This window comes from Mauremys reevesii, linkage group 1 (genome assembly GCF_016161935.1).
Source record: "Mauremys reevesii isolate NIE-2019 linkage group 1, ASM1616193v1, whole genome shotgun sequence".
NCBI classification, from domain to species: domain Eukaryota; kingdom Metazoa; phylum Chordata; order Testudines; family Geoemydidae; genus Mauremys; species Mauremys reevesii.
In genome coordinates, this window is record NC_052623.1 from 250705649 (window position 1) to 250732703 (window position 27055).

At 41.4% G+C, this 27055-nt stretch overlaps 1 protein-coding gene across 6 annotated transcripts in view; it reads right to left on the bottom strand.

The window, feature by feature from the left end:
• The window catches only part of ERC1 (ELKS/RAB6-interacting/CAST family member 1), a 562177-nt gene that overhangs the window by 37925 nt on the left and 497197 nt on the right, over window positions 1–27055 (bottom strand). For 3 of the 6 annotated variants that reach the window (XM_039546771.1, XM_039546728.1, XM_039546761.1), the window contains 3 exons: window positions 22116–22217; window positions 20393–20459; window positions 6497–6614 (listed from right to left, as the gene is read on the bottom strand). In XM_039546771.1, coding sequence (XP_039402705.1) covers window positions 20433–20459; window positions 22116–22217 — 129 coding nt within the window. In that variant the 3' untranslated portion in view covers window positions 6497–6614; window positions 20393–20432. Of the gene's footprint in view, window positions 1–6425; window positions 6615–20392; window positions 20460–22115; window positions 22218–27055 lie in introns of those variants that run through there. The other 3 variants (XM_039546718.1, XM_039546709.1, XM_039546701.1) reach the window with 1 other exon arrangement.

Below are 27055 nucleotides of genomic sequence, written 5' to 3' on the forward strand. Positions count from 1 at the left end.
CAAGGGAAATAAAAGGCAATACGAACAAGTTCTATAAATACACTAGCAGAAAGAGAAACATTTAGTATTTAGTACTATTTAGTAGGGAGGGAGCTAATAATGGATGACATAAAGAAGGCTGAGGTGTTTAAGGTCTATTTTACTTCTGTCTTCACTAAAAACGTTATCTGTGACCATATGCTCAACAAGGGGGAAGGAATGCAAGCTAAAATAGGGAAAGAACAGGTAAAAGATTATATAAATTAGATGTATTCAAGTCGGCAGGCCCTAATGAAATTCACCCCATGGTTCCTGATTGACTCTCCACCCTATATAAACCTAGGCGGAGTTCCAGGAAGCGTCCAGGCAACAGTATGGATACCCTATAGCTGCCATGACCATAGGCACCAACTTTCTGGGCGCTGGTGGGTGCCTGCGCCCCCCCTGCCCCTTTTCCCGCCCCTGGCCTCGCCCCGACTCCACCTCATCCCTGGCCCTAGCCCCGCCCCCATTCCAACCCCATCCCCAGAGTCCCCACCCTAACTCTGCGCCCTCCCTGCCCCTATTGGATCCCTTCCTCAAATCCCCACCCCAGCCCCGCCTCTTCCCCCAGCACGCCGGGTTCCCCCTCCGCCCCCTCCCTCCCTCAGCTGTATTGCGGCACAAGCGCTGGGAGGGAGCGGGGAGAAGCAGGACGCGGTGGCCCGCACAGGGGAGGAGGCGGAGGTAAGCTGGAGCAGGGGGGCAGGGCAGTGCCAAGGGGAGCTGCCGGTGGGTGCTGAGCAGCCCCGGAGCATCAGCACCTATGGCCATGACATTCCTGACTCTGACCTTCGCTTGATCTGGACTTTGCCTTCTGACTTAGACCCTGAAACCTGACTCAGACTCTGACTCTCAGTATCGACCCTGGCCTGGAACCTGACTACACATTCCTCTGCTACTCCCTGACTCAGGTTTGCCACTGCTCTGACCCTTAGTCTTGAATGCCTGTGTTGGATCCTGACAGGTTGCCGGGACCACTCTAGCCCATGCTGACGGCTTACCCTGGGGCAGCATAGAGGCAGTGGGCCATTCACTGCCCAGCATGCCCCAGAGGGTATTGGAGCTGCCCAAACAGGTGGACTACTCCCAGGAGGAGCTCCCCATGTCTTGAACCAAGGAGGACTATAAGCAGTATGCTACTTGCCAGCGCCAGGAAGGTCCAGCATTTACTGTTGGCCAAAAAGTGCAACTGGCCATGTCATAAACTGGACCACCAATATCTCAGGCCATATCCCATCAGCCAGGTAATCAATTCAGTGACTATGAAGCTTCAGTTACTCAGATCCCTCAAAATACAACCAGTGTTTCACATATCCTTGTTAAAACCCTACATCGACAATCCATTTGCTTAGCAGGCTCTACCACCACTCATTCTGGTGCAGATCCAAGGACATGATGAGTATGCGGTCCAAGAGATGCTGGACTCAAAAACTGGACATGGCTCCCTCTGGTACCTTGTGGACTGGAAGGGCTGCAGCCCATAAGAGTGTTCCTGGGAGCACATGTCCCAATTCCATGCCCCATACCTTGTGGCAGCCTTCCCTGAAGCCCATCTAAACAAACCTGGGTCGGCAGCAGGCACTTTGTGTGTGAGGGGTAATGTAAGGCCCTGTGGAGCTAGAACCCAGGCCTGCAGAGCTGCTAGGCAGTTGGCATCTCCATGCTGCCACCTAGTGGCAGCTGTAACTGGCATGCACTTCACTGCCCATGACCTGCTGCAGAGACAGACCATAGGAAGTCCCACCTCAAGGGGTCTGAGACAGCAACCTCATGGCTTCTGATTGGCTCCCTGTCCTATATAAAACTAAGGGACATTTCAGGGAGCGCCCAGTCAACCGTATATATTTCCTGTACCTGCCACATCCATTCCTTGCTCCTGAACTCTTGGCTTTCATCTTAGCTTGATCTGGACTTCACCTTCTGACTCGGACCCTGAGACCTGACTCAGATTCTGGTCCTGGGTATCAGCCCTGACCTGGAACCTGACTAAGCACTCTTTTGCTCCTTCTTGCCTCAGGTTTGTCCCTACTCTGACCCTTGGCATTGACGGCCTGTGTTGGGATCTTGACATCTTGGTGCCAACTGGCAGAGAGTAAGGAGGTGCACAAGACTGGATCACCTGGGTTGGATACTTGTATAATAGTTCATTGAAGGGTGGCATGTAAGGTTTCTACTGAGAGTCAGTAGCCCACAGGGCAACATAATCATTGCAAAATGTATGTATTCATAATATTTAAGGAGTTATATCTCTATACTGAAAATTCTGTTGGACTTATAGACTTTAAGGCCAGAAGAGACCATTATGATCATGTAGTCTGACCTCCTATACATTGCAGGCCACAGAACCTTATCCACCCACTCCTATTCTCAGGATCTTGGAGTTAAGGCAGATCACCAGAAGGTGACATACCTTAGAAATGTTCCTTTCTGGCAGGAGATAACAGACACTTATCTTCTGTCTGGGTATGTGGGTATTGCCTACTGTATACCTCAAACTGTATGCCTATTTGCATACCAAGTCAGCTGCTAAAAGAGAGATTGCAAAATCTACAAGAAAGGAATTCTACAAAATGAAAAACAGCAGGGGGGTTTTATTATTGATTTATTATTTGTATTTCAGTAGTACCTACAACTACTAGATGTGGACCAAGACTCCACTGTGTTAGGTGCTATACAAACATGGCACAAAACGGTGGTCCCTGCCCAGAGAGCTTATAGTCTAGATTGTCTCTCAACTACTGGCCCATCCTCATGTAACAATGCTTTTTCGACAGAAAGGCCTGCTGGAGGAGCGGGAGTGAAAGCAGGACTGGGATCTACAGCATCTCAGTTTGAGCACATCACACAGAGACAGAGGCTCCATTTAAGAGTGGGGTTCTGCTCTGTGCAGGGGACTAGCCATCACCATATGTAAAAAGGACTTTCAGGAGACAGAGGGCAGGAGAAACTCTGCTCAGGCTGAAATGCTGATGAACCACAAACTCACAAGAAGGGGTAAGCTCAGTCTAGGGGAGGGAGTGTCTCAGCACTTGTTTTATTTCTGAAGATCTGTACCTCTCAAATGATCAAGAATAAAGTAACTGCTTAAGAAATTCCTTTGCTAAGCCCATGTTCCTTGTTTTCCTGCTACGTTGTTTTTGCAGGGGTTAAACTAGAAGCCCCGAGTGCCCATTGCCTAGGTGGGACTGAGGAAGCTTGTGTAAGTGAATGGGGTGCTCAGGAGGTCTCAGATACTAGGTCTGGAGGCTAAGGTGGCTGGACAGCGGAGTCCATATCCCAAGCAAAGGCATCTGAAAAGAGTTCTGGGCCTGGGAGGATGCCCTAGAGTCCAGAACTGGCAGCAATGACTAGACTCTACTTAGATCCAATTGACTTGGAAGCACCTGAGTCCACTCACAACAGACTGACTGTCATACACTGACTTGGCCACATGATAATATATATAATTTCCTTTAAAACATTTAAATGAAATGTCTAAAAAATGAGGAGGTAGCAAGTCTGATGAGGACAGAAGTGCAATCAGGAGTAACTGCCCATAGGAAGAGATTCTTCAGGAGATAAAATAAGGCTTCAACCTCACATAACTGTAAATCTGAAAAGAATTACTTGGGGCAATGAGAACAACTGCATCACATCCAATATCTGTGCTTTTTTTAAACACTTGATGTCCAGAGCTTGCTGCATTTTTCTTAAAGCAATGGTCCAAATAATGTAAGAATTAACAGATGATGGATGTGGATGATCAGTATATTATTTTAAATGTCTATGACTTATTTCAACATCAAGATTTCCCCCTAAAACATTGCCAAAGCACTAATCTTCACTGAAGGATATGTATGTGCTAAATTTGACATTTAAAAACAAACCTGTTTTTGAGTTCTCTATTTTAAAAAAGCATCTGATACACGTCTTCACTGGCCAAAAACATTTTTGCTTGTTTGACAAATGCCTCAATGAACTTCCAATAAACTTTCCAAAAAATACTCACTTCTAAATTGAGATTAAACACAAGAAATTACAGTCCAAAATATAATTAATGAGAAAGTTAGATATATTTGAAAATAGGGCTTTAGAATGGAAGTGCCAGCTCAGCTTTAATTTCTACTGTATAGAATAACAGGCAGGTTTGTATCTCTATTCTGGGTCGGATTTTTCAAAGTGCTCAACCATGGCTTAATGCTCGTCCAATTGGAGTCAATGAGTGGAGTTAGATGAGTACTTTTAAAAATCCCACTCCAAGTGTGTGAACATGTACACTCATGTATCGAAGGATAAATCAGGTAGATGTATATATGCTTAATAGTAAGTTTAATTTTGCATATATTGGGCAAGATAGAAAGTTTTTAATCCTGCCAGCATTACATGCCTTTTCTATTCTATTATGATACAGGCTTTGACAAAATACCACGCAAAATGGGATCCTCTGTTCTGCAGCTTGCCTATATAGGTCTCACAATGTCATTAGAGCCCTTTAATGTGAGATCATATTTACTTGCATAACACTCTCTGTGTATTTCATAGACATGACATTATAGAGATGTGATATACCTGTAGCTAAACATATTGAAAATTAACTTCAATATAGTGGTAGCTAGAAAGGCTGTGAATCACTATACAACATATGTCTGTTTGCACATATCTGTCCCATGGTGTGTGTTCGCTACAAGAATGTATAGCATAAATGTCAGAGTACATTCTTTCTCCTGGCTATACACATAATCTACTCCAGCTGTCTGAGTAAGCAGAATTTGATGGTCTTGGATAAAGAGAGCTTTGTGTAAACATTAACGCTAAGAAGGGACCATGAGATACCGGAAGCTCCAACATAATGGCTTAATTTCAACCCCAAGCCTCATCCCTCCATTCACTTTCATTCTCGCAACTCACTGAGTAAAGAAAATTCAAAACACAAGTTCACATTCTCTGACTAAATGAATATTGAATCGTCCAGTAAGAAATTGTCTGGAGATGGGAGAAAGAAATATAAATATGGAAGTTCATGGACCACTACGGAGTCTTAATAACACATAATCTCAGACATGAACATAAGGCATTAGGTCAATATTTTAAAAACAGGTGTCTAAAGTTAGGCTCCTGAATATTTTGGCTCTTAAGCAAGAGTCCTGATTTTCAAAACTGCTGAGCATGCAGCAGCCCATTTTAGATGCTTAATTATGAATTTAGGAACCTAACTGAAGGCATCAATTTTTAATAATTTGGTCTTCGTGCCTAAAGGTCAACAAGTCAGAGCCCAGCATTAATATTGCCTGGCAGGCCCACACATTCACATACTGCAATGAGATCATCAGTAAGGTCACGGCTTCTGTGACCTCCATGAATTTTGCAGCGCTGGTGTGGCTGACCCCAAGACCACCCCAGCAGCTGGGGAAGCCCCGGGGCCAGCCGCACTGGCTGCTGCTCTGGCAGCCCCAGGCAGCTGGTCCCCAGTGCTGCCCTGGAGCAGTGGTCTGGGACCAGCGGCAGTGGCGGTGGGTCCCAGGTCACCCCCGCCACAACAGTGGCCATGGTGGGGCTACCCCCATGCCCACAGCATTGGTGCCATGGGCCGCCCCCTGCCCAGACCAGCAACAGGGGTGCCTCAGGCTGCTCCCCGCCCAGAGCGGCAGTGGGACCATGGGCTGCCCCCACCCAGCACCAGCAGGGCCCTGGGCTGGCCCCCACAGCAGAAGTGTCACCCCACGCTGCCCCCTTCCCTCCAGCAGCAGTCTTCAGGAGCCCGCCCCTCCCAGCAGGTAAGATTTAGTCACAGGTATTTTTAGTAAAAGTCACGGACAAGTCATGGGCCATGACTTTTTGTTTATTGCCCGCGGCCTGTCCATGACCTTTACTAAAAATACCCATGACTAAAACGTAGCCTTAATCATCAGACATACTTTCATTAACCACTATATATATATTTGAGATAATATGCTGGTTCCTAAGAACAAATTTGTTCTGTACTTTCCAATGTAAGTATGCTACCAACTACACAATATTTAAGATTAATGTGATTAGGTTATCTTATTAAAAAAATGGTTAAAATCTATTAATCGGTGAAAGTGAAGGGTAGTGACTTTTCATAGTGTTCCATCCTACAGAATTAAAGTTTAGGTAACATACAGGTGAACAGATTCAGAATGGTTCCTACTGAGCATATTGCCCAACAGTGAGTGAATGCAACATGCCCTCAGTTGGAGCAAATACTGTAAAACAGGTACAATACCTAATAAAGATTAAATGGCTATTGTTCTAAAAAGTAACCCTCCCACAATCAACTGAAGAATGAGCCTTTTCTAGCTGCATTCACCTCTCATGGATTCCCTTCACAGCATCTCTGTCACATCAACAAGGTCTGAATTAACACTTCAAAGGTTCTACTACTGATGGACCTGTATAAGGCTTACCTGTTCTTGGGTCATCTTCTGCAGCTCTTTCTCCCAAGCTGCCCGGTCATCATCCAGGTGGTAGGAAGCAGGTGGGGTGAGTCCACGCAAAATCAGGGGGTCACGGTCATGGCAGAGGGCTGTCAGGTGTCCAATGTACAACTTCAATTTGCTGCGATTCTGGTCAAGTTCTAAAAGGGGCTGAATTATCTGAGATAAGAAAACAGGAATAGTCAGGGTCGGCCTGAGACCCAAGCCACTAAGAAGTTAAAGACCAATCCCTAAGTTATGAATCTCAACGTCCCATAATATTTTTAAAGCTGTAAGAACACTGAATGAAATCCCCAAACCCTTCTGTCCTGTAAAATCTATTACACTGGACTAAAGCAGGAAGAAATGGAGCATCGAGGGCATGGTGATGCTGGCTGGCTTGTTAATATGAAAAGTAGAGACAATGTAAGCTGAGAACTGAAACAGTATTAACTATATAGATTTAGTGTGTTTATTGCACAACATCACTCCAGTTATCACAATTCCCTGCTTTAATTTTTTGAAGTGAATTTTGTGTTGGTGAAAGGTGCCAGACTGATAGACCTGGAAAATGAAGTCTGGTATTAGCCACAGGACAGGTTGTCTGTCCACAGCAAAGGCAAAGGCAGAACAAATTCCTCCCATGTTGCTTTACACACATGCATCGACCTTTTTCTGAAGGGATCTCTTCTAATGATGCCAATTAGCATGAACTGAAAAGTTAAGTTTCTGAAATACAGACACCTCTACATTAGAAACTTCACTTACACACCATGTCAAATACATAGACCACCAAACAGTCTTGAGATGGTGATGACATTCAGTCACTACCTGAGCAAAACTTAATGTGATGGCCTAAAAATGAAGAGCTCTAACAAGCACTATTTTATTTTATCTAATCTAAATCTAATCTATGTTCTTACTTCCAGTCCTTTGGATCATCCAGTCTCTTCTCTGAAGAGTCACTGTTTACCAAGAAATGGAGACCAGATGAATAAATGCAGTCTCACACTAGAATACTGGTTTAAACTGTTCTAGGTTTTTACAAAGGTATGTTTAAAATTTAAACAAGCAGAATTATGGCTCTGTGGAATGTGGCCAATCAAAAATTGAGGCCGTGGAAGGGCCAGGCTATGCACCTCTTCTCAAAGAAATGAGGTGCTGAATCTGTATCTGCTGACATGCACCAGCTGTGAGAGTTGCAAAGACTCGCCAGAATGCTGGCAACTGTCAAAATGTTCCCATTTAGACAAGGCAGAGGCTGCACCTGTTGCTTGTCAGCAGGCTCATGGTGTCTCTTCAATGGGACACCTCTGACCCTGCTAATGAAGGAGAAGCGTGATAATCTCTGAGTCAACAGAAACAGGGTGCTGGTATTACTTTCAACAAAGACATTGAATCCTACCCCCTCTAACAAGCTGTTCTGGCTCACTTCTTTTGTTTCCAACACTGAATGGATTAAGTTCTGTGGAGTGAGAGGAGCTGAGAGCAACAGCTAAGTAGTTAATGGGTGTCAAAATCCTTCTGATGAGGACACAGCAGCACCCAGGAACCTACAGCAGAAGGTTAGGGTCAACAGCATCTTAACACCTCATAGGAAATAATCTGGGAGAAACCCTGGCCAGATGATAAGCTGAGAAGTAGAAAGATGCAGGTGAGGGAGGCTGGACAAGAAGACTAGAGACTAGGAAATCTTTTAAGGATGACTTGACAGGCCAGAAGGCAGGAAAGCTAAAATGATGAATATTTACCTCATGTTTATGCATTTGCTTCTTGCACACAGATGACACAACATTAACCAAACTATAGAATGGGGCACATAAGGTTCTGTATGAACCCCCATCTGTCAGTTTGGGGGTACCAGTCACTAAAGGCGTACATATGTATATATAATTGATAGGTGTGATATCTCAACACTGCAAGTCACAACAGGACAGGATTGATCCACCTTTGTACAGAGCAGTGGGAAGGTATATTCCAGTGGCAACACAATTCTTCAGGTTTCACTTCCGTGTCCAAATACAACTGAATTTCAGTCCATTACACATCCATCAGATTTGTCTGTTTAGTGAACACCTGACATAGTAGCATTCCATTCCCCCAATTTCTTCTAGTTTAGACCTTCCATACTATTTCCTACTAAAAACCCACTTCTGAGATTAATTGCATTTCCTAAAATGGCAGACTTGAGGCCTCTGATTCTCTTGATGTGTTCCCTATCTTTGTTGCTCTTCTGTTCATCTACAGGTTGAGGTATAATGGAGACATCATTTTCTGTAAAATAATGACTTACAGAAATATGGACATGAACAAGCTAATGTCTAATGATTAGGTGGCTAATCAATAAACTTTCTAACCACCTTATATTCTCTTTCAGATAACAGATTCTATTAGGCATGCATGGGATGTGTGGATTTCAAGCTGACAAGCCAGTGTCACAGACCAATCTAACTATTCTTATTCAGTACAGCCCTGTGTGATAAGGAAGTAGCAGGACTATCTGACTGATCATTATAATGGATTTTAGTATGGAAACTGAACGTGATTACTCAGGGACAAGATCCCTTGCAAACCAGAGCACATTTCTGACTGTCCCCCTCATCTGCTTACCTTGGGAAGAGGTGTCCCTCCCTTAGTGGAGATTAGCCATATGAGGCATGTGAAAGTTCTTAACTAACAGAGCTCCCAGAGCTGTTCACGGAGTGATCATTTCTGTCCCTTGGGACTCATTAAATCCTGCCAGTCAAGTAGGAAATGCCTTTATCTCTGCGTTCCTCCCATATCTAATTTGAGCTGGCCACTTAGCAAAAGGCACTGTGCTTCCCACACAGCAGAGCTGCCACTACCTTATCTCAAGAGGGTGCAAGAGCACTTGCTAAGTGGAAATGCAGAGCAGCACTGGATTCATAAACCAGGTCACATTTCTGCATTCAGCTGTAGAGCTTTCCAGGGAAACACTGGATGAACTGGCTTCCCTAGAGGCATGGAAATATTTTCCAAAACAACCAATCTTCAATAACTGTCATGATACAATTAGACCACTTCCATCAGAGCACAGAATAGAGTCTAACAATTCTTACACACACACACACACACACACACACACTATCCTCAAGCTCAAAACACTATTAATGCACAGTTAAGGTTGAAAACGTATTCTACCTACCACAAAAATGCACTACAATGTTAAAGTGGAGACATTAAATGCTTGACAAATCTGAAATAAGAGCAAACCATTTTAAAGTTATCAACTGACAAAGAAATGTGGGAATGCCTTTCAAAACAAACTCAACTCAAAAATAACTTGTCCAGAAAGTTTCCAGAAAGTTTTAACTTTGGACAGAGTGAGCAAGACAAATTTAAATCTAAATGTAGTTTTGCAAAAGATATAAAGGAGTGAAAATAGGGCTTAGAATGAAATAGCTGCTGCTACCTTAACTGTGGAGTTGCTATTGCTATATCGCGGTTAACCTATATGATAGTGTCAGTATTTAATAGCTTTATTTTGGTAAAAGCTTGTCTTAGACTTGATAGTCATGAAGCATGGATAAGACAAGACATGATATTTGTACTGAATGTGGTTGGACAGACCTATCCAAATGTTTGCTTATTTCTTTTACTGGGAGAAACCAATACACCTCAAATATGGAGACTGTGGTGTCCAAATGTTTATCTGAGAGACGTCAAATATAAATATGCAAAAATATGTAGGAGGATGTGTGAAAGCCAAGTGTGATGGTAACTGTCTATAAATGGGTAGAGAATGAGAAATATTTTAAGGTAGGTGTAACTGCGCTCACACTTGTCAGACCCTGACATGCTGATCAGATGCTGTAATGCTTTTTTGTGCAACTGTGTGTATATGACTCTGTGTGTATGGGAGGAGGAAACAGAAAAAATGAACAGAATCACATTGGCATTGCAAAGTCAGCACACTCTGCTATATTCATGTTTGGCATTGGCAGGACTGCTTTGGGTAACCCTTCAGCAGCATGGCAGTCCTGCTATCAAGAGTGTGTGCATACTTACTGTGGATAACATTGTAATACCCGTGAAGGAACAAAGCAGATAATGAGCCTTCAGTTTCACAATCAAATAATTCACTGAACTGATAGTATAGTGGGATGGAGGACAGTCTATAGCTTCTTTTCTGTGCACTTTGGCTGAGTCCCCTTCCCCATGTCCTGTTTAACTCAAACACAAAATCATTATAATAAGGAACACAAAGTACTGAAAGGACAGAAAAAGATGAAACAAAGGAAAGATAGTGAAATTGGGAGATATTCTGGAGGTCAAAATAAAATTAAGTGAGATCAGAAATATAATTGATCTTTTAGCCTAGTGGAGCAGAAACAGGAAAACGAATGGAGGGAACAGGAGCTTTCTAAGGAGTGAAACCATTCACAACACACTCTATATACAGTTTGCTATCCGGGACTACAGAGTTGTGGACTGATCCCCACCTGATGGTTTCTTTTGGTAGCCTGTAAGGATATAATCCTTAAAAGGAGTTCCAAAATAATGAAGAGATCTGACACAGTGCATGACTGAAATGCAACCAAGCTGAGGCTAGCCTCCTGTGGACAGCCTTTCCCCACCTATCAGCCATTTCTGACAGAGGTATGCAGGGATGGGAAATTATTTTCAGCCACTCTGATGTTCAAACCTTGCTTCAAATGGATGCAAATATGCTGCACAGCAAGTGTACTTTTGAAACCTACCACTGAACACTAGCAGACAGGGACGAGGCCGTGAGTGTCTATAAATCTTGCATCCGATGAAGTGGGTATTCACCCACAAAAGCTCATGCTCCAAAACGTCTGTTAGTCTATAAGGTGCCACAGGATTCTTTGCTGCTTTTATAAATTTGAGGCATCTGGCAATCATAACTACTTGTTAAAGAGCATGTAAGAAGGAAAAGGACCTAAAAAAAGGAGTGCAGGTGGGAGGTAGGGACGGGTGGAGAGTTTAGCTGGTGGCTGCAATCCCAGAGAAAACAAATGCATCTGTGATTTGATATTAATATTATCAGAAAGAGAGATCTTGGATATTTGTTGAAATGCAAGCCAGAATGTTTTTCTTTCTCCAGTTGAAAGAGCCGAGAAAAAGCAAGAAAACAAAATGATATAATCTGGAAATATTTGCATGAGCGCCTGAATTAATCCTGCTCCTTGGTCAGAGGATTTCAGTTTGTTCAGCAATCACTGCAAGGGTTCAAATCCAGCCATGGTGTCACCACAAAATTCAGTGGAGTTATACAAGGCATGAATTTGGCTCAGGAAGTGCAAAGCTTTCCCCAAATCATAGCAATTTATCACTAATGTCTTCCCTTCATTATTTTAAATGGAAACAGAAGAAAGCTCTCAAAAACACACTGCCTGACCTAAGTTCAGCTGCTGCTGCACTGAGACACTTGGTTTCTTCAGAGAGACTGCATTACTGAAGCTCGGGGGCAGGTTCACTTTCCTGTAGATTTGTTTTTTTATAAGAAAAATGGGTTCAAATCTACCCTCCATCACACACTCCTCACAAAACCAAAACAAACCAAAACAAATGAACAAAAAACCATGTGAGGAGTTGGAAAGTATCTTGGCTGCTTTGGCAGAGCTGCCTTTCTCAGTATCATTTCTGCCAGAGTCAATCAGGAAATCATATTTATAAAACATTCTTTCTGAAATTTTTATACACCATGAACAAATCCCACAGATTAACATTTTCCAGAGCTCACTCCCTTCACCTTGGGAAAAATCCAGACTCTGGGGGGAAAAACAGGGAAAACACAAAAGAAGGTTGCGTTCTCCATCAACTCTCCCTGTTTAGAGAGTAAAATCCATGAAGAAGATGAATCAAAAAGACTTGCAATGAGTTTCCCTAAGGATTTTTAATGTGTCTTAGAAACCCCTAGCTTTTCAGACATTTATCCACATAACAAATCTATTACTTGTTTAACCCCACTGGCAGTCTCCACTTACAAAAGGCTGTGGGGATCTGAACAACAGGGGAAAATTGAGGAGTACTGCCTGAGTTAAATGGGGAACCAAGTTTGGAGCAGAAGGGACTTCTATAGGTCAGAACTGAGGCACACTGACAGAATTGTGTGTGTGTGTGGGGGGGGCGTTATTACTAGAAGAGCAGGGAGTACTATAATTCAGGACTGAGGTGCTTTGGCAGAGCTGGAGGTGCTGTTTGCACACAGCCAGCCCTGCCTGAATTTAACTGTCAACTTGTCACTTTCATGAGCACTAACATTGACAGTGAACACCCTCCCCCAAATGGCTAGTATCACAGTGCACGCAATACAAGTGGTCCGGGTCTCCCTTTTCTGTAATGCTCCATACTGTTAATTGTCTGTCTCGTTCTTAACTGAGGAAAAGCAGAAAAGTTAGTGACTTAAGGGCAAGATGAGATCAGAACATGGCAACTTCAAACATGTTTCTTTTTGTCTATTGTTTTTTCTCTTCTCAAAAAGTCTTGGAGTCTGGCAGCTCTGCAAAATGGTTCTGGAACAAAACAGGATTGAGAGAGAGAGGAATGGGGGTGGCTAACCACATGATTTCAGTGATGCTGTAGCTCCACACTGCAATTCAATGTGTCAGGAACTACTTGGTCTGGGAAATGTCATTTTGTTAGTTCCTTTAAGTTGTGACAGTTTTCAAGTTAAAAAGGCTACTTTTCAACACTAAATACAACTAACAAAAAACCACACAACAAACCACCGGTTGGGGATAGATATACTTGTGAGGTATTTAGTGTGTGACCGTATTGGCATAGAAGAGGGAAAGTGTTCCCCCTGGCTAATGAAAATGGTAAGACAGCCACTCTGAGAAAACTGTGTTTGCAGATTGTGTGGTGAAACCACAGATTTAAATACTTGCTTCCCCACATAATTTTTCTGGGTGTAACCTGGGGGCAAGTGAAAAGTTCTAATTCTACACACTTCATTAGATTTTATGTTGGTGGGATCCTTTCTGCATGATGAAGAAGGACTTTGAAAAGGGGGATAAGAAAGAAATAGGAGAGTCAGTTGGTGTCTGTGCTTTCCATCACTCACACTTTCCAGCATCTGATTCTCTAATATGTAACAGTGAGTAGCCAGAGACCACACCTCTCAGTCCATGTTAAATATCAATTGTCCTTACTGTTCTGGTATTTCATCTATTCCTCCTTCCCATTACAAGGAATAATAAGGCGCAGTAGCAGATACAGCCTTTGCTTGCAAATATAACAATTGCATTGCACACACTCTGGGGATCTGTAGATGTGCGTGCTCTTATCAGGGCAGGCTCTAGGTTTTTTGCTGCCCCAAGCAAAACATTTTTTGGCTCCCCCATCTTTTTTGGGGGGCTTTTACACATGGTTGCATTTTGCAATGTTTTTTGTTGTTGTTGTTGTTTTGGTTTGGGTTTTTTGACTGGGTGCGGTACTGATGCAGCATTGGGCAATGACTGCATCTGAATCTGCTTGAGCCGGGTATATCTGCCTGAATTTCTTATCGAGACAAAGAAACTGAAAAGCCCCATGGGCCACGAGAGCACCTGAGTAACTTGTGCCGCCTGTAATATGTGCGGAGGGGAAATACAGAATAGAGAGTGACCTTTCAAGAGGCTTAAATCACTGCTTGCTTTGCTGCCCCGGTGTCACATCTGGGTCTCTTGAAGGAAGGCTACGGGGTTGTGCAGCCGCGATTGGAGGCTGAGCGAGAGCCCTCAAAAGGGGACAGTTATCTCTGGAGACAGCCCTTGGCTTTCCTGGGCATGGTCAGTATTTCAGTCTTACTAGGAGCTGGGCTGCTGCTTCTGAGCACTTTCTGCTACTTTCGCTAATTTAAAATGAGCCTGACGTTCCCCAAATCATTAACTGAAATGGGTAAGGAGCGCGCTGGAGAATTGCCTGCTGTCTGACGGGTGCTAATTCTGACACTGCTATTTGATCAAAGGGTCGGGTAATTGTCTTTAAAAAGTTGTGCCTGAATGACAGGCTTTCTCCCAGCTCAAATTCGTTTCCAAGGGGGCGGGGGAGGGAGAGAAGAAGGGGGAAAGCCGGGCTAACTCTTGAAGGGGTATTTCATGGTACTCTCTCCCGGTGCGTCTCCCTGAGCCCCACTGGCTGTACTGCAGCACAGGGTTACCTGGCTGGTGGCACTGACGGTGTTATTGGCAGCTCGGGGCTTCCTTCCCGGCCCTGGCAAGTTCTCGGTGGCTTTCTCGTTGTTCCTTGGGGGACTCGGGCTGTAGGGTTTTAGGAACATGAAGTCGCTCTTGGTGGACTCCGGGTTCAGGCAGACTTTGTAGCAGTAGCCCGGAGGGCCACTGCCGGCCATATCCAGGCAGTTGGTTGACACTTTGTTGCCCGAGGAGAGCTGGGGCTTGATGTTGGAATTTTTGAAGATGTCAGCGGGAATGCCGCCCCTGGAAATGTGCCACCCCAAGCACGTGCTTACTTTGCTGGAGCCTAGAGCCGGACCTGGCTCTTATCACAGTTTCTGTATTCTTTTGTCCCTTATAGTCTGTTATAGTATTGATCAGAAATAGAAACCCTTCCCTAAGTAACTGCCAGGGAACACAGTCTGTGCTTTTCCTGCTCAGAGGAATTACGACTCTCCTGCCCATTGGTGAGATGAATCTGTCTCTCCTCCCGCTGATAGTCTGTGTGCACAGTGCTCTTCTAGCACTCACCTGCCTCATGAACCTTTTCAAGCAATGTCACATGAAATCCACTGTATATCTGACTCCCTTGTCTCTTGGACTCATCTTTGGTTGCATGCTATGCAGTCAAATGGATATCCCAAGTGCAGTAACATGGCTCATCCCTGTGTTATATTAAGCAGAGGGATGTGGTCTGATTGCCTGGGCCAGGCTACTGTGAGCTGGAACTGAATCCTGGTGCATCTCTCAGTAATTACAGTCTTTACCAGCCAGGAAAGTACAGCTTCTAGACTGGCTACATGCCCTTATCAGCTCTTATTTTAGTAACTCCCCTCACAAACCTATTTTCACAATTACTATTGGAAATGACTTCATTCTCTTATTAATGCTCCCCATATTGCTAGTCCCATTTTCTGTGTCATTTCCTCTTCTCCCAATTTATATCCTAATAGTATTGGAAGCAATGCATCCTGCCTTTCTTCAGCTATTCCCATACGTGTATCTATCTCATGGATGTAAGATGGGTACCTGAATCTAAGTCCATTCTTTTTAATGGTCACAACTATTAGCTCACTGTTCACAGAAACTTCTAAGCTTGCATGTCTGTTCTCCAACAGACGGACAAGAACTACAAGAGCTCTGGATGGTGAAACAGTAGGAAAATGACCAGCGACTTCAACACAGTACCATAAGCCACAACAGTTATGGCAGAAGCCTGAAGGAAACACGATGTTTGGGTTCACAATGCACAGCTGGTACAGAAGCCAAACCACTAGCAGAAGAACTTGTCAACTGTAAGACAGAGAAGAAACAAGACAGTCATGGAACTCCAGGAACAATCGCCTTTGGTTTAAATGAATGAAGTGATTTGCTGAAAAGCCCAAATCTCTATCAGAATGAGCCATCTGTTCTGAATGTTTTAGAAAATATTGCTCTATCTGTGCTTTTCTTTGATATGTGAAGGTAGTAGGAAGATGATTCAATCGAGCTACACTTCAATCGTGATCATTTAATTCATCCCAGACTTACAGATTACAAAATTCCATCTGGAAATCTTAGTCTCATCATCCCAAAATCAGGAAGAAGAGGAATGATGCATCAAAAAAGATCAGTTATTTTGTGCTTGTTGATAAGACATAAAAGACAAGAGGATAGCAAATTAGCATGGAGTAAAAAACAAGTTAATGAAATAAATGTATGAACTAGAGAGAAGGATAATGGGCAGAGGGCATTCCAAGGGCTGGAATGTATGTTAGTCTGGAATAGGAAAGCCCAGAAGAATGAGAGATGTGACATGTCAGGCTGAAGGACTATATGCTAAAGTGGGCAATGAACTAAGACAGAAGGTGGGATGGAGATGACTTCTAAGCAGAATGGTAAATAATAAAACACAAGACAAAATTATCAGGTTCAGAAATTGCTTACTAAGAACTGGGACAGTAGTAAATATTCGCTTCACTGCTATGGCACTGGTACCTACACCACAGTACTCAAGTCACTAGGAAGGACAAGCTTTCAACAGAGCCAATGGAGTTATAGCAGAGAAGGTGCAGTATTAATCCAGTAGGCAGGCAGGGCTTGGAAAGAACAGTTACTTACATTATAGTAACCATAGTTTGTCAGGATGTTGTCATCTGTATGGATCCCACCGTAGGTGTACGTGTATCCTATGTGTGCAAGATTAGAACCTTTGGAATAGCAATGTCTCTTGTGCCCCCCTGCCAAAGGTATAGAGGACAGACCAGATTAAGCCATCCCTCAGTTCTCCTACTAATTTTGAATCCCAGATAAGAAGGACAACAAAAAGTGGGAATGGAAGATGGGTTTCGGAATCCACCTGGATGACAGCATCTTGAAGAACCACAGTTGCTTTAAGGTAAATAACTGTTCTCTTCTTCAAGTATGTGTCCATGGGGATCCCCACTCTAGGTGACTGATAAGCAGTGACCCATCTGGAAAGTGGGACTGAGGAGCCCTGACTGTCACTAACTGAAAAATGTTATAACACTGACCTACCAAATTTGGTATCTGATCTTGCAATCAGGTCAAAAACATTGTATTTAAGAAAAGTAAGATGATTATTCCACATAGCTGCCTTGCAATTTTTGCATACAGGAAATGTTCCTGAAACAAGCAGAGGACTTATCTTATGCTCTAGTGGAGTGAGCTTGACTATTTGGAGGACCATATGAACGCACGTTGATATACACTACATAATCTATTTTGAACTTCTCTGAGAGGAGATGGTTTGACCCTTAGAAGCACCAGAGAGGGCAATAAAAAGATGAGAAGAAAGTCTAAAGGCTTTTATTCCATCAAGGTAGGATAACAAGGCCCTTGAAACATCCAAGGAATTTCTTATCTCCTTAAGAGGAGTGAGGTCTTAAAAAAAAAACAGATAAATTAACAGATTGATTCAAATGAAAGTCCAACACAACTCTGGGAATCAAGTAGGAATGAGGTTTCAACACCACCTGAACTCTGAAATGTTATGTTTTAAAACAATAAAACTAGGGCTGTCAAGCGATTAAAAGAATTAATCGTGATTAACTGTGTGATTAAAAAAATGAATTGAGATTAATCACACTGTTAAACAATAATAGAATACCATTTACTTAAATATTTTTGGATGTTTTCTACATTTTAAAATAGATTGATTTCAATTACAACACAGAATGCAAAGTGTACAGTGCTCACTTTATATTTATTTTTTATTACAAATATTTGCACTGTAAAAAAACAAAAAAATATTATTTTTCAATTCACCTAATACAAGTGCTGTAGTGCAATCTCTATCATGAAAGTTTAACTTACAAATGTAGAATTATTTTTCTTTACATAACTGCATTAAAAAATAAAACAATGTAAAACTTTACAGCCTAGAAGTCCACTCAGTCCTACTTCAGCCAGTCGCTCAGACACTCTTATGTTACCATACATAAAACCATACTGTTATTGGTAACAATGAGCAGTAATAAACCAACTATGGCACTCCCATTTCCAATGGCTAGCAGAATTTAACACTTGAGAAGGATAAAGGGCCAGAGTTGATGCTCATACAAAATGAGCATACTCTAAGAACGAATGAAAGAAAAGGGTATCCAAAATAGATGAATCAGAGCACCTATGGGGAATGAAAGGATAGGGTGGAAAGAATCCAGAAGGTAAGGCAGTGAGGCTACAGAGAAGATTGTCATGGTGTATCACAGTTCTGTTAGATTTGCAGTCTCTGAGCACACAGTACCACACAGTGCAGCTGTATGTATAGTACATACTTGGAGAGGCAGTGCTATGTTTCAAGAGAGTGTGTCTACAATACTGCTGTCATGCACTGAGTTAAGTATAATTAAACATTACCAGTAATGTGGGTCAGGTTCAGACGTTACACTATAAACATTTAGTTACATGTAGTAAATGTTTTGGTGGCCTCTAGTGTGTGTTTGTCTGCACTACAGGGACATAAATTCTAGTGTGTACTAGCGTGTTATGTGGACTTGGCTGGCGAGCATTAAAAGTTCCCTACTGAGCATTAACGTAGTACAATTTGAAATGGGGCTACATCAACATGCACAGTAGAATTCTTAGTGTAAGCCAGGAGGGTCCACACAGGCCATGGAGTGCCACAACACACTAGTGCGCACTAGAATTTATGCCCCTCTAGAGCAGACTAATGCACCATGTATAAAAGCCCTTTTTCTTCAGTACTGAGCAGAGGTGTATAGATGCCCTTGGCTAGAACAATTTCTTGAAAAAAACAAAGCTGGCTTCCTATGCTATCAATCTCTTGCATTAATGAACTTGACTAAATTAACTAAATTTTACAACTGCAAAAATAAAAAATAGACTCTGTGGCAAACAAACCTTTTCTTTCTAGCATATAAGAAGTGGGAAGGGCTGTGGCACACTCTCCCCTTCTAGTATACATAGAACACTCTGCTAAAAATGTTATCACACTAGGGACCACTGGCTTGGGAGGCACTTATTACTCACACCCCTGCTGGGGTATATATGAAGGGCTTGTGCTTGACAGTCTTCTCTGTTGGGATATATGGGAGGAGAGGCCTCTAGCTACCACATTAGCCTCAGAATATGCAGTGTTTCTTCTTTGCTTCTCTGCTGTGGCATGGAAGCTGAAGAAAATGTATGAGCTTAACAGACAGGCAACCCACATCTGCCTTAATTTGGCAAACTTCTAGTCTGTGAAAATGGTAAAGAAATTCAGCACACTCATTTTCCTAAGCTTTCTTCCTTTCTCAGTACACAGGATGGTCAATGGAAAGATCTTTTTGATCAGTATCTGCTACACCATCTTTTTAATTTGGAATGAACATCAGTTCGAATGACTCCTACCTTCAAAGTGCTTTCTTCCTTTTCGCCATCAACTTACCTCATCTCTCCATCCTTAATGGCATTCTTCAGCAAGAGCTTTACACACATCCTAATTGCTTTACACACTTAACACCAGACACTGACACACAAGCATTGCAAGAGAAGTGACTCAAAAGGAGTGTGAGATCACCAAGGAGTGTGAATTAATCACATTATAATTTTTTTTCCATAAAAGGGATTTCCTCAGTTCAAATCCCAAGGCATGAAATTAAAGTTTGACTGTCACAGGTGGAATAAATTTTCCAGCTGATTGACTTGATGTGTGCAATGACACATATGTAATGTGGCAATAAATCAGGGGAATGTAGAGAGAAATTGGAGAGTCTTATTTTTTCTATTAATTTTCTAAGAGTCCCCTATTCTGAGTAGTTATTATTAATAGCCGCCTCCTCTGAGTTAATACATATTTGGGGCAACTTGGTGCTTCGGGTCATCTATCTAGCACTGTTCTCAGCAGCAGAGCTCAACATGCTCAAAATATGTAATCTCCAGGTAGAAATATTACCTCTGAGCTCATTCATTACTGACCAGGATTTAAAAAAGGTTTGGTTACAGTGCAAATTGCTTTGTGAAAAAACAAAAAGGGTCTGACTGGAAACATTTTCCACCGTGAGGTTAATGGTAAATTGTAGAGGACACATTTCCTGCTCTCTTTCACATGAATCATGGTGTTGCTTTGCATATACACATATAAACTCAATTACATGCCCTGGAAAGTTCTCCCCATAATATAATGAAACAATAACTTGATTCTTAACACACAGAAGAAATAAAAAACACAACAAATAAGTAGGAAACATCCACATGCATAGACCACGTGAGAAAGGGAAAGGAAACACACCCGGATTTCATGAATCACACAGAAGCAAGATGCAAGAGTGACCGTGGGAAACTTTTCTACTGGTAAGGAAAGCTGATTCTCACCGTTCTGAACAAAATGGCTGAACTAAGAGCATCTGATTGGCTATGCCCAAATACCCTCCTCCTCATCCTATTGGTTGAGAGATGACAAGGGGAAAAAGCCCCAGAGCAGCATGGGAATGAAATAAAGAGTTGGTTAGTATTTAAAGCACAGACATAATTATAAAGTACTACTAGTAGAAAAAAGTGGCCTCCAACTCCCTGTGTCCTCTGAACTGCTGCTTTCCAATAACTCGAACCATTGGAAATAGCTTTCTTAATTCTCTTTTAAACTTTGCTCAATTAGTCAGAATTTGTTTACATAAACTGAAAATGTAACCTGTCCCTCACTGCGAGATCATACATGAAACTCTTTTGGTTCTTAACCTGTTCATGCTACCAAAGCCTTCATTTTCAGTCAGGTGCCATATACACATTTGGAAAATGCCCTTATTTCACTACAACATTTCAGTGTGTAAAATAGCAGATACTCTTCTACTCCCCAGGAAATTGAGATTTGGAGACCACTGTTTTGATCTTCAAGATTGATAATCCTTCTCTCAAAGAAAATAGGTCTGACACCTGCAAAGAATGTCCTGGAGGCCTGGAGCCACTCATTCATGATGTTCTTCATTTACAACCCCAGGAAGGTGGTTAAGTAGTAAGAAAATGTTATACTCATTCCTCTGTTTGCATCACTTTTATCCCCTCAAGAGCAATGAACACCATGTCTTCAACACTTTTTCATAATATTATTTTCAGAGAGAGTCTGGTGTAGATATGAAAGGAAGTTTTGAAATATGGGATTTTTGGGTGTGTGTGTATGTGTTTAGGCTCCTCCATTTTCTACTTTCATTCCCCTCAGAACTGCCATGTTACAATGACCCATTCTTCAGCAGACCAGGATGAGATCCAGCTCCATTCAGAACCCATCAGTGCTACTTACAGGTCAGCCAGAGGATTGAGAAAGGTAAGGTATTCCCATCTCTCAGTCTAGGGAGCAATTACAGTTTTTGAATGTTTTAATTAACCTGGAACACGTGAGGTTTCAATGTGAAATTTGTAATTAGGTCGGCAGTCCCTGTGTTACCCAAGGGATGGACATCAAATAAATGGCTGATCTTAGTAAATGACACATGAGGCTCTACTATGTCTTAGAAATGGTAAATTGATCTTCTTTCAGTTCATGGCCCACTGAGCTTCAGAAGAAACAACTTGTGCTCATCTGGCATACAAGTTAGGATTTCCTTCTGGGAATTGCAAGTAATTGCCCACACGCAATCCAGAGGCCAATAAGCTGATCCTGACCAAGATTTCCTGCTATTCACAGAGAGAAATAGTTCAGGACCCTTCTTATTAGAGGTGATTATTCTCACGAGTTACAGCAAGAATGGTGAAGCCACTCCAAGCACTCCAGAACAAGTGACTTGTATTACTGAAATCTGAACGTGCTTGGAGACAGCTCCTACCTTATGTTTCATGGGATAGTCAAGACATTAACATTCCTTTGTCCCCTCTTCACCCCACTAAAGACAACTCAGTACTTGGGAGCATTTGTACATCTTGCAAGGGTCTTCAAGAAAGCCAGCAAAACAGCTGCAACCATTTCTATCTTCTAAGTTCACTCTGGAATGTTGTTTTTGTTCCAGATACTTCATGCACATTGGGAAAAGCTACATATGACTCAAAAATAATCAGGCCCGGTAGTTAAAAGTCATTTTAAAAGAGAAAAGGAGAGAAGTATTACCTGGTCTGGAGAGGGTTTGTGGTTGGTTTGGTTGGAATGGGATGAGGATTTGAGGTGGTCATCCTCATAGTTATCTGCCATTAACTTCATGCGATTCTGAGTCTATGAGGGAAAAAGAATGAGAAATACATTTACCTTCAACTGAGTAAATTGAAAGTGCTATAAGGCAGAGGGCAATAGCCAAGGAAATGCATTTTATAACACTGTGCACTACTCTGTGCATGCCAGACAAAGCCCATGAAAATCATTGATATTCAAAGTACACAATACTTGTACAAAATACACAACATACTATAGATTAAGTGTAGCCACAAAGCAAAAGTAAAAATTAGCTAGCACATACAGGCCACTTCACTTCACTGTGCAGCTAAATTAGCTTTGTAATTAACTCTCTCATCCTCTGAGTTGCACCTAATAACGACTGCATTGTGCATGTGTGTACAGGGGAATTAAGTTCTTGATTAAACTGCTTAAGGAAAAAGGCATCAATGTGGACAGCTCAGTGAAAACATCTGTTAAATGCGAAGTGTTGGTCAAAAAGAAAACTATGAAGCCATATTAATAAGGGGATACAAATCAATACTGAAGATATTATAAATGGCATAATATAAACCTACGTGCCAGAAAAAGTACAATCTCCATTTGAATACTCAAATTCAGTTTTCAAAAAGGACATAGCAGAAATGGAAAAAATCCAAAGAAAGGTAAGAAAAATTGAGAGAGAGTTTGTCATGTCAGAGTTTATAAAGATGAGAAATAATTACTTTGGAAGGAAGATGAATTAGAGGTAACATAATAGAGATATATCAAATAGCAATTGCATGAAGTCAGTTGGGAACTCCTAGTTACTATTTCATAATACAAGAACAAGGTATGTCCAATGAAATTAAAAGGAAACAAATTTTAAAACCGATCAAAAGAATTACTTTTTATATAATTTACACAAAGCATAAATCACATATGGAACTCATGGCAACATGATATGGAGCTCCAAGGTTTAGTAAAATAAAAAATGTTATATTATGTATATCAATAATACCACCACCCACAGTCAGATTAGATAAAATATCCTTGACCAAGTACTAGCCACTGCCAGAGACACGATACTGGAGCAGACGTATCCTCAGTCTGGTCCAGTTTGATAATTCCTATGTTCCTCTTTCCTGAATTGAACTTAAGGTAAGGCTGAGGCAATAGTGAAAAAGTAAACATGATTTGTATGGGATTTATTTAGTCAGTGGTTCTCAAACTGAGATCCATGGAACACTTGCTGGTAGTCTGAGGAGAGTTGGCATATCACATGGTGCCTGCTCTCTTTGTTTCCAGCTGCTGACCTGCTTTAAGAGACAGTTAAAAATACATTAAATACTAACCTAATATTACTAACCCAACAAGCAAATGCAAGGGGAGGTGTCCCTGAGACTAATGCTCTATTACAAGGTGGTCCTCAAAGTATGAAAAAGTTTGAGAATCCTACATTAGAGAAGATAAACAACAGTTTTATGTATGTCTTTATACATTACATAGCTAAAGATTTACTAAATAATAATATACATTAAATGAATGTTCAAAGCTGTTTGCAGAAATATCTGTTAGTGATTCAATCTCTCCATAACTGAATAGTTTCTCAGTAGACGCTGCCACTTTAATGATCCTTCTTAGGATAGAGAATTCAGATTTCATTTGACTGCATGTTGAATAGCAGGGGCTTTCAAAGTTGTTGTAGACAAGTTCTAAATTTTAGATTTTGGGTTAATTTAACAGTGGTTACCACTAAATTGCACTTGAAAAACCAACAACTTAACCTTACAGAAGGTTTTCTCCATTAAGACAAACAAGATCTGAATTACCAGTCCCACTCTTCATCAGTCAATATTAACACTATTTGCACTTTCATAGCACTTTACAAATAACTAATTAGTTAGTTGTCAAGATGGCAGCTTTCTCTATGGTTACTGTTTTTATTATATTTAAGACTAAATCATTTTTAAAATGATTTCCTTTTAAGTAGATGCACAGATCAGAATCTCATCAATTACACTTGAAATATCTGATCTTGATTGTTGATAAGTCATAAAATAAATAAAACTCTCTCTCAGTTAACTTACATGAACTAGGAAGCATGTGTGAAAGAATGCATTATGGGAACTGATATATACTTAACATGAATTTCAGTACAGCAGCACTCATTGGCTGCACAAAATTAAAGCAATGACTTTGAGAAGCATTGCATGGTTGACAAGTTTCAATGCACGCTAACACTTGTAAAAACTGTCTTAGAGCCATCATAGGAACAGAAGGCTATACAGAGATAAACATTGGAAAAAGAAGCCTCTCATTCACAAAACTTGTGAAGTGGGACTGAAGACATTATACACATTACTGATTTGGTTTCAAGTGGCTTTCACAATGATCCAATACGAAATATACTACTAAAATTTAGCAATTATACAGCACTTCCTGTGTTTAGAGAATTTTACAGACTGTAAGGCTGGGTTTTTAAAGGAACCTAAAAGAGTTAGATCCTCATTCCATTTCAATTTGATTTAGGGGCTTAAGTCCCTTAGGCTTCTTTGAAAATCCCAACCCAAATTAACTCTTGCAACACCCCTGTGATGAAAGTAACATATAAAACAGTTCACCCAGTCAGTCATTTTCTGTATTTCTATTTTTGTTTTTTTAAGTTTTCAAAAAGGATTCTCTCCCTGACAGCCTAACTTCACTTTCTGCTACTTCTGCTGTTAAGCTTTAACCTTGTTCTGATATCCAAGGCTTAGCATGAAGATGTTACAAATTCAGCATTATGATTTCACTGGAAGTTCTAGATGACAGCCATTAAAGAGTTGGAATACATATATCTTTGAAATTTAGCAAAAAAAATCAAGATAGAAATAACAAAAGTCTATTTACTGGTAGGATACCATTTTAAATGATTTTTTTTCAAGTATGAAAGCTCTTTGTTAAAGAAGTCAGTCAAAGCAAAGTCATTTGGTTAATAATGAATGATAAAATCCATTCCCAACTCCATGCATAGGGCTGAAGAATAAGGAGTATTTTTATAAGCCTCTGCCTATTGGGCATGGAAACTAAACACTTCTATGGACTTCTGAAAGCTAATTGGGGACTTCTAATTAGGAGTCTGCTGAGCACCTGGAATAACTGTACTGAGCTCCTCTCCTACAGCTATAGAATACGCAGGATGGAAATTTCTAGAACATAGCTTTACATAGGTGGAAGTGTTTATGAGGAAAAACAGCTTACTATACAAGGGGGAAACATGTGAGTAACTTTCCCCCCTCCCATCTCCAGCATCCTGCAGTCTTAACTGCTATGTCATTGGGCTACTACACAGTCACTTCCTTTCTCACCTTATGGGGTTGTGGTGTACCTCTGCTCAGACCCCCTGGCAAGCATTCTTACGCCACTGTAAAAAATCTGCGAACACAGTGGTCTAACCACTATATCCTGTGGGAAGGGAATGAGTGAAGCAGACATCTGTGGCATTGGGAATGCCTCAGGCGGGAAACTGCAGGGTTAGCTTTCAGAACGTGCACACGTAAGAACTGCGCCTTAGACGGAAGTTTTTGCTTTATGTTTCCTTGGGAAGGTAACTGCTGTGTGCATGTGCCACTCAAAGCTAAGACTGAAAATGGATATAAAACAGCACTTCTGTGTTAGAAACTGACTATGCTAGGTTTCTCAGTTGTCCCAGATGTTTTACCTGATATACCACAGGCTTCCTCAGGTAAGAGATTCCTTCCCTGTGCACCACCAATCACTTAAGAAAAAAAGAGAAAACCAACAGAGACATTCTTATATAATAATTAATATCAAATAAGATCCTCTCCATCAAAAAAATTAAGTCTCAATTATGGTATCCTTTTTCACATGACAGGGGTGTCAAAGCCTTCAACAGGCCTCCACGGACTCTCAGCTGTTAGTCTCTGAAGTATGACTTCTGAAAGGGCATTGGGTTTGTCGCTTGGTTTAAAATAATATTTCCTCCATTGCTATGATGAGCTATACCGGCAGCACTAACTCATCTTGTCCTCTATTTGTAAAAGCCTCCATGAATCTGCTACTTTGCCACTACTTCCCTTCCTACTCCCTCCACTTATTCAACACTAGCCTCTGCTCTGCCCCTTCACACAATCTCACCACTTCTGTTACAAGAACCATGTCTTCTGCATCTCAACATCTGGAACAGCCATCCAGTATCCATCTTCCTCAACGATTCTCCCCCTCAGTTCAAATCTCATCTGAAAATCTCTCTTTTCTTCCTTGCCTATATCTCTTAATTTCTGTGTGTCTGTTCTTTTGTTTTAGTTAACCCAGTGGTTCTAAAATCTTTTCATACTGTACTTTACTTTTTTAGACGGCATATTCTCTGTAGGAATGTGTCTTTTTTGAACACCCTACTTAGGTCCCACATCTCTCCCACTGAAATTACACCAGTTGGTTACATATAATGGGAAAGTATTAAAGAGAAAATATGATGGATGTAGCTGTTTGGTGACACCTCTTTTAAATGTGTTACTTATTTCCTCTCGCCTGTTGTAGGATTTCACATTTATTAGTATGGGATTTCTCCCTGCTTTAAACTTTCCAGGTCATTGTATAGTTTGCTTCTGCTCACCTTTTGTGTTCACTAACACTTGAAATTCTGGTGTCTATCTACAGATTTTATCACAGTTAAATTAACCCTTAACAAAGACTGATATGGAGCAGATGCACAGAGTGTAGAGATGTAATATGGAACTTAGTGGTGAAATACTTTAGAAACTTTACAGGAGTCCTACACAGAGGAGCAAATAGCCAGAACTACCAGTACCTGAAGACTGACAGATGTTAGATCACTGAACATCACAGGTCAATTTAAAAACCACTGATTTAACTCTATATACACACTGTATTTAACTCTATACTACATGTTAGGGCAC